We start from the raw sequence: 15,375 nt of genomic DNA, 5'->3' as shown, positions 1-15,375 counted from the left end.
AGAATAGTCTAAGGTGGTTTTGCCAGTTCTTTCCCTTGAAATAGAGCCTACAGCATCTGAAATTAATTGGTAGTCTCCCATCCAAGTACTACTACTATTGACCCTGCTTATCTTCCAAAATCAGACAAGATATGGTGCCTTTAAGATTAGGCATAATTAAATTGAAGGAATGGGGGGAGGTAAACTGGTTAGATGGAAATCAGGATGGTTTCAAGTCACCATTTCATAACTTCTCTCTCTCTCTCACACACACACATACATAAACCAAATAACATATGTGTGTGTGTGTGTGTGTGTGTGTGTGTGTGTATATATATATATATATAGCATATATTTATCCATATATATAACTGCTTTTGTTATGAACACCACAAAATCATTTTTATACAAACTACCAATACAAGTTTTTCTATACATATATAGCTATATTCCTACTCAGAAATAAATAAGTAAATAAATAAATTCATGCCTCAGGCACTGCCATACTGAAAACAAGGCCCTGTGTCCCACCATAATTGCACTATTTTAAAGGCTAGACCAGCAATTCCCTAACTTTGGTGTCAAGATTTTTTGACTTTAGCTCTCAGAATTCCTGACTGTTGGCCAAGATGAGTGGGCCTTCTGGAAGTTGAAGTCCAAAAACCTAGAGGACCAATGTTTGGGAATCATTGGGCTAGTCTTTTTATTTTAGGAAACACAGTGTTTTCTTACATCACAGAGGGATTCTAAGCTGATTTTTAGTTATCAGCCTTACTACATTCAATAGAACCAGAGAGCACCTGCATTTACACTTAGAAGGTATGCCTTATTATTTTCTTTCCAATACTAAATCCATAATGACAATGGAGAGCAGCAATCAATTGGGTGATTTCACTGTTCTTTCATATTAGACATCTCCACTCCTTGATTTGCAAAAATTTACCCCCTGCTGCCTTAAAAATGATGGGTTATAAAATAAATGCCTGATTTTCTTCTTCTCTTAAGACAAAGCACAGGTTGCTGCCCACACAATTTCAGCTTCCTAAAATCCACTGAAGTTCATGGAGGCCAAATGAATGTTCTAAATGAATCATCATTTAGAACATGTCACAACACCATGGAAACAAGAATGAGCTTGCGTTTCTTCAATGATTAATCTCATATAGAAATGAACATCTTTCTCTTTTTTTCACTCGGGGAAAAGGTTCTATAGCTAGGTAGTTAAACTTGAGAATTTAACATTAAGTTATTTTATGACTGAACTAAGGATTCTATGGCAAAAACATGCCTGGTAATCCAGACTGATGCCTCTCCACTGTAAACTGATGGTGAAAGATTCTTAGGAGATAAACAGTCAATGGGTGGTGGGAGATTTCCTTAATTGTTCCACAACCTTTGAACTCTATGCTGTTCCAGATGTGTCTCTAGGAGGGAAAACAAGGAAGTTGGCAAAGGTTAAACACTCCCTTTCCTATCTCTGTCCTCCGTATTACTGCTATGCAACAGGGAAGCTAAAAATGAGCTTTCAAGACAGTATTTGCCATGGAAACCTTTATGTTTCCTTAGAGTAAACAAATGCTTACGCTTTCTGAAGTATTCTGCTACAGTTGCAGAATATCTATCATAGCTCAGTTACTGCGAATATAGTTTGATTTGGTTTGACAGCAAGTGTTTGACAAACTCATTGGCAATATGACAAGGACAAAATTAAGAAAGAGGGAAAGGTGGCATCTAATGTGTTAAATGGATGTTAAACATTACCAGGATAATGGGAGAGGGATGCCACAGTGCAGTTAAAAAATCAAGATGCTAAGACAGAACATTTTACTCTATGGTTAGGTAGACATATTATGTGTAATCACATGATGTTTCTAAGGAGATTAGTGTATTGGCTTTAAAGCACCTTATCCCCGATGCAATAAAGGCGCATATAATTTTCAAAATGGGTGTTATCACATTCAGCTGTGGCCGGGCAAATGCAACCCATATAAAATCCCATTTGTGAAAAGCCACAGGATAAGCCCGGCTGGCATCCAGGCTGTATACAGGTTGCATTCACCCAGCCACAGCTGAATGTGATAACACCTGTTTTGAAAATTAAATGCGCCTTTATCCCATCAGGGATAAGATGCTTTAAAGCCAGTGCACTAATCTCATAAGAACATCTGCATTAAATAGTCTGACTGAATTTCAAGTAAAAATAAATGGAGAGCCGGCATAGTGTAGTGGTTTGCGCATTGGACTAAGATTCTGGAAAACAGGGTTTGAATCCCTGTTCACCATAGAGACCCCCCCCCCCCCCCCGGGTGATCCTGGGCAAGTCACACTCTCTCAGTCTTAGAGGAAGACAAAGGCAAACCCGGCTGAACCAACCTGGCCAAGAATGCCCTGTGATACAACTTGAAGATACACAACAACAACAACAAATATAAACATCATTAAGCTAGTCTATCACACATTAACCCCACCAAACATGGAAGCAGAAACCTCCTCTCCTTTCTTCCTCTGATGTTTTTGTCTGTAAAAAGCTCATCATTTTAAAGCATTACAAAAGGAAAATGAATCCAAACCACATGGAAAAGAAACAGCTATGAAAAGGAGGCAAATCTTATGTTTATACATATGTTGCTTAACATTTTTGGTGCTGACCTGAGACCATAGAGAACTGTCCCATCTGGATGTAAACGAATCATCCTGTTCTTCACAGTGACACCATGTACAAATGATTTCTTATCATTCAGGAAGTAGGTATCAGGCACCCAAAGCTGATCTGCTACTCTATTGTCCAGTGTAAGATTTAAAGGTATTACATTATATGAAAGCCTCTTATCCCTCCATGCTTGCTGGAAGTACATTGTCAAGGTATAATCCTGAAATGATAAAAAAGAGAGAGGAAAAAATAGGTTGAAATAAGTTTTTCCATTCCTTATGTTACTTGAGATATGCAAAGCAAACCAATTTCTATCTCTGTGCAACTACCTGTATCTGTCTAATACCCACTGCACTGCAATTTAAACATACCTGTCTTCTAAATATTTGAGTTAAAAGAATCCACTGAGCAATATGACACAACAATCTCTTAAATTTTGTTCTGTTCTATAATACAGAGGAAAGTTTTGAAATACTGAATATTGCCTAAGATTGAGTAACAGTGGAATATGTATTTCTGGGTCTTTAATAATATCATATTTAGTATGATTTGCTTTACTTAATTAACAGTTGAAAATGCTAATTTGGATGTAATTGTGCTTCCCTTTTTCCATACACAAAGAATATAATCCTTTAATAACTTTCAATAAACAAAAACATTCAAATGAAATTATTCACTGAAACCTATTTGAAACATTCCCCAAATGTTTGCATCTCAAAAATACTATCGGATTTTGAATAATTTTGAATAAATTCTAAAATACTGTTTGTGACTCATCACTTGTTTGGAGAAGAGTTGAATACTTTCTTGGTCAAACATAATTTATTTAGCAAACTGTCACATTCATTTGGACTAAATATACAATTTCACTTTGCATTATGAAAGAAACAGTCTACCACCGAGAATGCAGATTTTCACAAACAAAAAGCAGTGCAGAAAGGGTTTTTTTTTTTTCAAAATGAGGTATCAATTCAGAACATCTTTCTCAGTCCGTCAAAAGCCCAGGAAAAGTATATATATTCACTGTCCAACTATGTCAGTATGGATGGGTCTAAGTCTAACTTACCTTGGGAGAGAATTCCATACCAGGTTGCTAACATGGGAATAGTCCAGAACATGCATTTATGCACACATGCTATAACTACCAATTTCACATATTTGCTCCTTCAAATACAAATAGCCTATGTTCTGCCAGGGGTAAAACATGTCATGAATTACATTGCCATCAATCTTTACCTTCCTTTCCTCTCCAGGGTTTCATACTACATTATGATACCAGATGTTAATTAAGAGTAATTGGTCATTTTTCGAAAGAAGCCAGTTATTCTGAAAAAACCCTACTATTGTGTTATAAGAAGATAATTAGCTATTACGAATTATGCTTAAACTCTCAGTAAATGAGGTTTATATAAAACAGTACACCAAAGAAGTATAGTATCAAGACTTGAAATATTTTAAGTACAATCCCAGACCCAAATGTATATAATCAGCTGCTTAAAATCCATGCTTCCTTTGCAGAAAAGGCACAAGTATTTTTTTCTGTTAAATAAAAAATTGAATAATCACCTAACTGGTATCTTCAGCAGAGATATAAAGAATATTTATAAGTCTTGTCATCATTAAGAAAAGTTGTGCTGAAACATCCAGCCATCTTGTTGAAAAATACTGTTAAGTCTTGTGAAATTTTAGGTGCTCTTTGTGAAAATTTCTCCAAAACCAGTCAGAAACTAAATTTTCATTTTAAAATATTCCCAATACATAAAATATTTTTAAGTGTACAAAAACTCTTGAAACGTCACCCAATACAGAAAAGACTGCTGAAATTCTTCATTCTTAAATGCAAGAACTAGTACAACTTGTTGCTAGTACACTATACTTAGGTATGTACACATACCCAAGAATAAGGCCACCATTTGTAATAAGACAAGTTACCCATTCCTAAGCAACTTTAAGTACTTGTTTTATATCATATTTGGCACTTAGCATGCTATTATCTGAGTACCAAGCATATTCAGCATATGCCCAGTAATATAATGTTGGCATTAGGAACCAGACTTTAAAAAAAACCAGGTACAAGAAAGATGAGTACTTCACTTTAATATTAAGCTTCCAGAAATCAGTGCAGAATGTATGTAAGTGTGTGTGTGTGTGGTAATACATGGTGGGGTGGGGTATTGATGACTGAAAAATATATGTTACAATAAGTTCATTCACATTATCTCATTTTTATCTGGTTGTTGTTCTATTCCCCAGCTTCTGCATCTCTCGATCCTTGCCCATCATGGCTGGTCACCCAGGGTGGAGGAATAATCAACATGCTTATATGTTATATAATAAATGCATCCTTCATGGAAGGCTATTTACCATCCTGTTTGAAAGAAGTGATGGTCAAACCGCTTCTGGAAAGACCTTCCCTTGACCCCCTGGACAAAAATAATTACAGGACAGTTTCACTCTTACCATTTTTGAGCAAGGTAATTGAGAGAGCAGTCCCTAATCAGCTCCAAGTGGTCTTGGAAGAAGCTGATTTTCTAGATCCATTTCAACCCGGGTTTAGGATAAGATTTGGAGTTGAGACTGCCATGGTCGCCTTAATCTATGATCTCCATCTGCGTGTGGACAGGGAAAGTATGACCCTGTTAGTGCTCTTGGACCTCTCAGCGGTCTTCGATACCATTGACCATGGTATCTTTCTGGAATGCCTGACAGTCAGGTATTGGGGGCACTGCGTTGCAGTGGTTCAGATCCTATCTCTCGGGAAGGTTCCAGGTGGTGATACTTGGGGACAGTTATTCGACCAATAGTAAACTCAAATCGGGTGTCCCTCAAGGAGCGATTCTGTCTCCAATGTTGTTTAAAATTTACATGAAGCCACTGGGCGAGATCATCTGGAGACATAGGCTGGGGTGTTATCAGTACGCTGATGACACCCAAATACATGTCTCTGTATCTCAGACTGCAGCAGTGACTAAGGATGGCATCTCTCCTCTCAATGGATGTATTAAGGCGGTAATGGTCTGGATGAGGGAAAACTGACTAAAGTTGAATCCAGATAAGACGGAGGTACAGTCGGCCCTTCTTATACACAGATTTCTTATACAAGGATTCAAGCATGCACGGTTTGAAAATGTTAAAAAAAGTATAAATTTCAAATATCATACCTTGATTTTCCATTCTGTATAAGGGACACCATTTTGCTATGTCATTATATTTAATGAGACTTGAGCATACACGGATTTTGTTATCTTCGGGGGATCGTATAACAAGGGTCCACTGTATTTGCTATAGGAACCCCAAAACCAGGTATGATATGTTCCCCAGTCCTAGACAAGGTCACACTTCCCCTAAAGGACTGTGTTCGTAGTTTGGGAGTGCTCCTGGACTTGTCCCTTCAGTTGACAGCTCAGATAGATGCGATAGCCAGGAGCGCTTGTTATCAGCTTTGGACGATACACCAATTATGACCCTACCTGGCACTGGGGAACCTAGAAACAGTAGTACATGCTCTGGTAACCTCTCATTTGGACTTCTGCAATGAGCTCTACATGGGGCTATCCTTGTACCTAACTCGGAAACTTCAGTTCATCCAACACATGGCAGTGAGGTTGGTCACCAGAAAATCAAGAGGCAACCATATAACTCCAGTTCTGAAATCTTTACACTGGCTGCCAATTAGTTTCCAGGCACAGTATAAGGTGTTAGTAATCACCTTTAAAGCTCTACATGGCTTAGGTCCAGCTTACTTAAAGGAATGTCTCCTTCCATACAATCCACCCCACACACTCAGGTCCTCTGGGACAAATTTACTACAGCCAAAGAAGACCAGACTTGCTGTGGTTTCCCAGAGGACCTTCTCATCGGCCGCTCCTAAACTCTGGAATGACCTACTGGAGGAGATCGATCACATAACATCTTTTGAGGCCTTTAAAAAAGCCATCAAGACGGATTTCTTCCGGCGGGCGTTCCCAGACTAATACATGGGCCCTCTCCACTGTTCCACAACTATGCCTTGACTCTCCCTTAAACAGCCTCATTGCAATGGGGATTAAATTTTATTGTAATTTTATTGTGATTTTAATAATTGATTTTTATGCTGTTGTATAGTGGGCTCTTGTTATCTGCTGGGGTTTGGTTCCAGGATCCCCCATGGATAATAAAATCCGTGGATGCTCAAGTACCATTAAATACAATGGCATAGCAAAATGGTGTCCCTTATATAAATGGCAAAATCAAGGTTTGCTATGTGGAATTTATACTTTTTAAAGATATTTTCAAGCTGTGGATGCTTGAATCCATGAATAAAAAAATTGTGTTATTATTTTACTATGTTTTATTTTTGACTGTACCCCGCCCTGATCCTCTGGGGAGAGGTGGGCTATTATTATTATTATTATTATTATTATTATTATTATTATTATATCTCACCACTTTTCCCTGGTATGTTTATAAGATCAGGATATGTTATTGCTTTTTTAAAGACTATTTATTACAAGGTATGTGGCTTAGCAGAATCTCTGTGTGTACAAAAACTAAAGACGATACAATGAATAGAAGTTTATATGGAGGACAAAACCTTTACCCCACATAACTGTTAAGAAGATAGAATGGAAACTGTCACAGCAATTTCACTAAGTGTGTATCTGATTGCATATTACAGTTTTGTTGAGATAAATCAGTCCTGTCCAAGCACTGCCAACATTTCTGTTAATGCATCAGTCTCAAGATTAATCTCAATCACAGTTTATCTAGGTTAGCAATCAATGTTTCACATGAACTCTTGTGGAGGTTTATTACTCCCTCTGTTCCAGAAAGTGTAAGAATATATAACAATATACCTTACTTGAGAATAAGCTCCGCTGAATGTAATAGGGCTGTCTTCCAAAAAGACAAGTACATGTTTGCATAGCATTATGCAAAGCCTAGCCTTTGGTTGATGTTTGTTTTTGTCAGCAATACTTCTAGGAGCACACTGCACACATGAATTCACTCACAAATCACTTTGACACCCTGTAATTTTGTTGGTTTCATTGCTATTTTGTGTAAATGATATTGATTATAGTAGTAAGGAAATAATTAATATGTATTACACTGACTCCCTGTTTAAGACAGAGCATTTATATTTCTTCATTAGGTGAGCAAGTGGTACTGAAAAATCCTCAGAACCACAGACACAGATATATAGAAGCTGTTTCTGGTAATTTGCTGGGGTTTGCATTCAGTACCTAGAATTGTCCTGCATTCTCTTAGTCTTTTTTGTCATAAAGTTCTGTCATAAAGAAATGTCTACATCATGTAATTTTTGGATATGGACAATATATTAATTTTACAGGGAAGCAGATGACTAGGTTAACTGAAATCAATGCACTCATTTTATACATAGGTAGAACATGAACTTGTTAATCTTGCATGTCATGACAGTCATGCTGATTGTCAAGCCAGCATGTCATGAATTTAGATTGACCCTTATTGCTATTTTGAAAACTGGCAACCAACAGCATCACTAGAGTTGATGTGAACCAGTGTGGTAATGCATGGTGTCACCCCTCACATCAAACTTCTCCCATACCACACCATACAGGCTCCTAAGTAATGTTTTTTGTACTAATGTTAATCATAAATCATAATTTCTATATATCACTGAATGTAATGGCAATAGCTGTGATATAAGCAACTAGCAAAATTAAAACTATATGTTTAAATTACAATACCATACGTACAGTCTAAATGTATTTATATGTAGTTTCATGTGGTGAAAGTGAAAATTTCATAATATGTGCTGTTTTAAAAGAAAATGTAAAGAGAATTATATATATATATATATATATATATATATATATATATTATATAATATATAATTTTAATGTATTTTTTAAATTAAAAAAAAAACAATAAAATGGTAGTTTCCTTTCTTATCTATTGAGCCTCATTCCACACTTAGCATCTCTTCAGTGTTTTAAAGGGACACAGGCAAACATCACAGCCCATCTCTGCCCTGCCCAAAAGTAGATGTTTGGGAAGCAGTGATGTCCCCTTCTTAGCGTGTCTCCTCCCTAGTTATGCCCCTGCTGGCAACACTAATAATTGTTCAGAATATCTGAAGCTGAATATAGAATTCCATTATTATGCTTATTTCCATCATAAGTACATTCCTGTTGAATTATTTTGGAAATAATTAAGTAAATAGCTTAGTAAAAATGCCTTGTACTTCTGTTCTGTTTCATGCATTAGTGTACTTGTATTTCTCTATTTACGCATTCATTTAAAAACACGTATATTCACCTTTTCACTTACACATGTAGGACAGCAAAGCTACTAGGATCACTTCAAGACCCAGCATTTCAATGGGTCTACTCTAGGTAGGATTAATGCTGAACTAAGTCCTGGGAGGCAACTTGTGATACTGTTGGACTGCAACAGTCCTCAACCACCTAGCTGACTGTGAAGGATGATACGAGCTGCAGTACACTAACAAGGAACCATAAGCTTCAAATTCATGATTTAATCAATGATTTATAGTTCAGGTTCTAGCCTTTTACTTCCTGATAAGAAAATTCTGCACCTTGGCACAATTCTAGGATTTAGGAAGAAAAAAGTCATGATTTGTTAAACATCTCCATTTAATTTGTTTTTATTATATGTTGTAGATCACTCAGATAATTACACACTGTACTTGAACAGTGAACAAACACAGTAAGAAAATAAATATGTACAAAGTAACATCTATTAAACTGAGAGTTCTAAAAAATAATTTTTTATTTTTTTTAAAAAATTGCACCTTTTGCAGCAATAGTAGAAATTAATGATCTAAAGCCAGCATTTGAGAAAGTTAAAGTTTTCTCAGCAAGGAAGGCCAGCGGCTATGTTGGCTGAGGATTCTAATATGTGAAGTCTGAAAAAGTAACTTTACCAAATTCAGTCCAACAAAACCTCATAGGAAAACAATAGCAGCAAATAGCTGTGTAAGGAGAAAAAAGCTCCATGACAGAGGGAAAAACATCAGACGAGAGCTTAAAAAAGTAAAAAGCTGTCTAAATACTACATATGGTTGAAGGGCCTTTTATACAAATAATAATAATAATAATAATAATAATAATAATAATAATATGTTTTATTTATAGACCGCTATTCCACAATGATCATAGCGGTGTACAGTAAAAATTGTAATATAATACAAAATACAAGGTGACAGTTAAAGGAGGGAGAAGTCTCATCCTTCAGGCAGTCCCTGATGTTGCTGGGTCTGCCTGATCGCTCCCTCTGAGGCCGAGATGACAGTTGAGGAGGGAGGGGCCTCTTCCTTCAGGCAGTCCCTGATGTTGCTGGGTCTGCCTGATCGCTCCCTCTGAGGCCGAGATGATGACAGTTGAGGAGGGAGGGGCCTCTTCCTTCAGGCTGTCCCTGATATTGCTGGGTCTGCCTGATCGCTCCCTCTGAGGCCGAGATGACAGTTGAGGAGGGAGGGGCCTCTTCCTTCAGGCAGTCCCTGATGTTGCTGGGTCTGCCTGATCGCTCCCTCTGAGGCCGAGATGACAGTTGAGGAGGGAGGGGTCTCTTCCTTCAGGCAGTCCCTGATGTTGCTGGGTCTGCCTGATCGCTCCCTCTGAGGCCGAGATGACAGTTGAGGAGGGAGGGGCCTCTTCCTTCAGGCAGTCCCTGATGTTGCTGGGTCTGCCTGATCGCTCGCTCTGAGGCCGAGATGACAGTTGAGGAGGGAGGGGCCTCTTCCTTCAGGCAGTCCCTGATGGAGCTGGGTCTGCCTGGTGGCTCCCTCTGAGGCCGAGATGACAGTTGACAACGGGCATAAAAATTAATAAATGTAAACTGAAATACATTCTAGTAGATTTTAGACACTTCTCTGTTCAAACGTAATCAGAAAATCCTTATAAACAAAAAGAACTGATAAAAAAGACTGGATATTGTTACACTTGTGACTTGCTGATCCACAGGATACTGAAATCACCTTCTGTTCCTCCTTTCTGGAGTGCAAAGGACAGATCGTCCACCACATTTTACAGATATGGAGAGGAATACTTGTGCTGTTTTTCTTCTATCTGGCAACAAAAGAGCCTTGTTTTCCTAAATAAGTAGTTTTGAACTTGTTTCCTTGACATTTCTCTGCATTCTTTTATTTTAAAGCAAGCAGGATTTCTTTGTATAAGCCGTTGAGGGCCTGTATGGTTACTGGTAGTTCTGGAAAACATCTTTTGGTATATCATCACAATATGCCATTGGGTGGACAACACTTTAAAAAAAACCTCACAATTTGTTATGCAACACATATTTTATTTTGTCCTACCGAACTGTTTATCCCACTAATCCAGCTGTTGTGTGTCTACATATTTTACCTGTTTACCTGTTAAACTGAACCTGCATTTGATCTTCTGTATGTTACCTGAAATAGTTTCTGCAAAGATGATTAAAAAATTAAATACTCTATTTCTGTTTCTACTAGATATCTGTTTCTATTTCACTTAGATCTGCAAAATGCACAACATAGATCTGCAAAATGCACACCAGAGCTTGTGCCACAACAAAATACCATTCCCAGAATTCCATAGCTTTGAACCATGGCAGTTAAAGTAGTGTCGAACCAGATTGCTTCTGTAGTAAAGATGCAGCCTAGGAATCTCAGCATGACTCTATGGTCAACATCCAAAGAACCATACCACAGAATCATGCTGGAGCACCTAGAAAATGCCTAGAGAGAACATATTTTTCTCTGACACATGAAACTGAACCCATATTATATGAACTTGTGTAATATGCAGGCCATCTGTATACAATTATGTTGTTATGCATCTGCGTGCAGTTTTTCCTAAATAAATACATTTAAGCTGAAATGGCAATAAATCAGTGATTCTCCAGCAGACATTCACGCAACCCCCATTTTTAATTAACTGCTGGCAAGCTGACTTTGATTTATGACATCCCTATGAATGATTGATATACTGATGTATTGATATATATTTTAATCATGTTTTATTATGTCAATTTTATAGTTTGGGAGGGAGGGTTGGGTCAGGGTTTTGTGGGTTTTATTGTTTTTGTATTGTGCACTGCATAAATTCTGTTGTTACCCGCCTCAATCCCCAAACAGAAAAGGTGGATATAAATAAATAAATTATTATTATTATTATTAATGATAGACTTCCAAATCACCTTGCAAACTCAGGGCTGTGACTTCCTTGACTGAGTCTATCCATCTGTAATGCAGTTTTCGTCTTTTCCTACTGCCTTTATCAAGCATTATTGTCCTTTCTTGTGAGTCATGTTTTCTCATTATATGGCCAAAGTATGACACACTGTTTGGTCTTCATGGCTTTTAGGAAGAGTTCAGGGTTGATTTGCTCTAGGACTCATTTATTTGTCTTTTTAGCAGTCCATGGTATCTGCGGAACTCTTCTCTAGCACCACATTTCAGATTTTATGCTTTCTATAATTTCTTCACTGTCTAGCTTTCACAACCACACAGAGAAATGGAGAAGACAATGGCATACACAATCTTAACTTTAGTAGCCAATGATACATCTTTACATTTCAAGATCTTTTCTAGTTCCTTCATAGCAGCCCTTCCAAATCCAAGTCTTCTGATTTCTTTATTGCAGTCTCCATTCTGATTAATGACTGAGCCAAGGTATGGAAAATCTTGAACTATTTCAATGTCTTCACTGTCTACTCTAAGAGGCATCTCTTGCTTTTTTGTTGCAGATAATGCCTTTTTGCATTCCTCCCTAACAATGTCCCTGGCTTCAATCCATGGTTCTTTTGACTTCCTGTCAATCAGGCTTAATAGAGCAAATCTATTTTTTACACAGTCTTTAAACTCTACAGGGATGCTATTCAGGTTATATTTTGGCATGATTATTGGTTTAGTGCTCTTCTTTAGCTTTACTTTAATTTTTGATATTTTCAATTCATGGCCTGTGCCATTATCTGCTCTTGGTCTTGCATTTGCAAAGAAAAGAGAGCTTCTCCATTTTCTGTTTCTAATTACATAGTCTATTTTATTTCTGTATTGGCATGTATACGGTCACCTCTGTGGTTGTCTGACTAATGGATTTGCAATAAACAACTGTTTATTCATTTGCTCTTTTACTTTGTTTCTGGATCCTGGGCCAAATTCTCCTACAATATTCAGTTTTGCTCTGTTTCCTACTTTTGCATTTTAATTGGCTATTATTATCTTTTTTAAAAAGATAATCTTTATTAAAGTATCATAAAATACAAATAAAATTCTTGTACAGAAAAAATAACAAAGCTTGTTTTCTTGTCTTCTTTAGACCCTTGTTGTGTCTTCCTTTCGATCTTGTATGTTTGAAGAGTACAGATTGTTACTAATAGATCCCGTAATTTCTGACCTGTATTAGACTTTTCTATATTGTAAAAAGGAAAATACTATAGTAGTATTATAGTTCTGGCAACTTATATAATTAAATCTGTATTATGGACTTTCTCCCTTCCCCACTGCCATTCCCTTCTCCTTTTGTGTCTTGTCTCTTTAGATTGTAAGCCTGAGGGCAGGGAAATGTCCAATTAACAATTTGTAAGCCGCTCTGATAGCCTTTTGGCTGAAGAGCAGGGTATAAGTAATTATTATTATTATTATTATTATTATTATTATTATTATTATTACTATTATTATATTTTCCTTCAAATCCTCTTGATTTAATACATTCTAGAATCTCACATCCTCAATCTTTATCTTATAATAATAAACACAGGCAAAAGTTTCCACAACTAGCTTACATAAATGAGAGTGTATTTTAACATTATCTAACTTTACAGTCATTCAATAAGAAAAATTGACATTTAGACCCATTTCTTTTTCCAAAACTCAAAAATCAGTTGCCATTCCTTGACCCTTTTATTCATTTTTGGTTTTTAGAATACCATGACATTCTATCCAAATTTCTAAGTTCATCTACTTTTTGTATACAATCCTCTAGAGTTGGAATCTTTTCAGACTTCCAATGCCTTACTATATAAGAAGTCTGGCAGCCATTACTAAATAAAGCATTAATCTCCAATATCACTTTTCATCCCTTAACTGTAATATCAAGGTGATATTAAGCAGGTATAATTTGGGACTCATTGGAAATGTTAACTTAAATATATCTTGAATTGTAACGTAAATTTCTTTCCAGAATTTTTGTATCAGATACAGAAATTGCCTATTATTATCAACATATCCTGTTTTGGTATATGATCAATTTTCTCCTGGACCACAGCAGACAATCTTTCATTTTCCCCCCTTTTGCCTCTGTAGTTGAGGCATAAACTTGGATTATAGGTCTTTATAGTTATATTACAATGTTATTTTCTTCCCTTTCTCCTGTTTGATTTGTAACACCTTTGACTGATGAAGAAGCCAGTAGAGCTCTGAAAGTTTGAATCATATATTTTGTGCAGTTTGGTTGGACCAATAAAGATATAATTGTTTTGTTGATTTTCCATGTTCTTGTACATTACTGGTTCTAGTGTTTCTCAAAATATGATCAAACAGTGAATGTGACCATGCCACAGAGTAACATTCAGTTTGAAATAAAAACTTTCAGGATCACAAAAGCCCTAACTCTGAAGATATGAATCTTTTGTTTAAGGGCCCATTAAAAAAATGCCAAAAGGAATCATTCATCCAATGCAAACCCCTCTCACCATCACCTCAGGCATGAGAAATAATATTGTGTCTTCCCATAAAAATATGTTTCTTCTTGGGGAAACACTCATTCTTGAGTCATTTACTCAATGAAAAACTATTTTTCTTTGTACTCACACATCAAAATGACATGATCTGTTAAGAAAATATGGCTCCAGAAAATTAACTCCAAATAATGATAGTTTTTAAACTAGTTTTTTTTTTACTAATATGATTGCTTTTAGCCATGCAGTAGCCCCCTCATTTTTGCAGGTGATCCATTCCAGACACAGACACTCACCCCTGCAAAAACAGAAAATCACCAGTATTCAAGCCCCGTTGGCTTCAATGGCAGCACACGCCCTTGGGCACCTGCAGCACGCACCATAGGAGCACACCCCCATTTTATCCTCCTCCATGAACGGGTGAGGGACATGGATTCAAAATCCACAAAAATAGAGAGGCAACTGTATTTTGGTTTGAATTTTATTGTAGATGTGGGAGAAAAGCAGGATTAAATAAATAATAAATAAATAGCAAATCTTGCTCAATACTGCAAATACCATGTTCAACCTATGATCAGTCTATGTTCATCAGTGAGATAAATCACTCTGAACATGCATACAGACACTCTTAACTTCTTAATATTTGCAAGCCCAAATACAAATTAAGCTCCAACTGAAGAATAGAACAGCAGTTCTAACCATGCCTTAAAGCTAAAGCCATGGCCCAACAGTGCATAAAACCAATTTGGCAGTAACAAGCCACAAGTACACTTAACACAGATAAATGAACAGCCAAACTGTACACCACAGAAAGTATTCTCTGCCGTGTGAGAGATTGCATAAGTGACTTTGCTTACCCCCTCACGAAAGCCAGCTAAGGCCAATGTTTAAAAAGAATGATAGATTGCTAAAATACTCTCAGATGTGTTTCTGCCAAGCAACGAAGGCAAGCTGACCTAATTATTATACAGCAGTTACAGCTTTGTGTAGGCTGTATTCAGGTTACATTTCAACAGACACAGTGTGAAGATGTTCAGTTTCTTCCATGAACTGAGTAAATATCCCCCAGAAAATAAAAAGGTAATGTAATATATGAGAAGGATCTA

At 36.8% G+C, this 15,375-nt stretch overlaps 1 protein-coding gene across 4 annotated transcripts in view; it reads right to left on the bottom strand.

Annotated features, from left to right (window-relative positions):
* The window catches only part of LOC149321969 (gamma-aminobutyric acid receptor subunit beta-2), a 160,888-nt gene that overhangs the window by 91,822 nt on the left and 53,691 nt on the right, over nucleotides 1-15,375 (bottom strand). For all 4 annotated transcript variants that reach the window (XM_089532134.1, XM_089532142.1, XM_089532151.1 and 1 more), the window contains exon 5: nucleotides 2,629-2,849. In XM_089532134.1, coding sequence (XP_089388260.1) covers nucleotides 2,629-2,849 — 221 coding nt within the window. The remainder of the gene's footprint in view (nucleotides 1-2,628; nucleotides 2,850-15,375) is intronic.

This window comes from Sceloporus occidentalis, unplaced genomic scaffold, assembly GCF_023333645.1.
Source record: "Sceloporus occidentalis isolate IW3139 unplaced genomic scaffold, rSceOcc1.0.p SCAF_1, whole genome shotgun sequence".
Classification (NCBI taxonomy): Eukaryota; Metazoa; Chordata; class Lepidosauria; order Squamata; family Phrynosomatidae; genus Sceloporus; species Sceloporus occidentalis.
The sequence above is the reverse complement of the archived record's forward strand: the minus strand, read 5'-3'. Positions and strand labels throughout refer to the sequence as shown.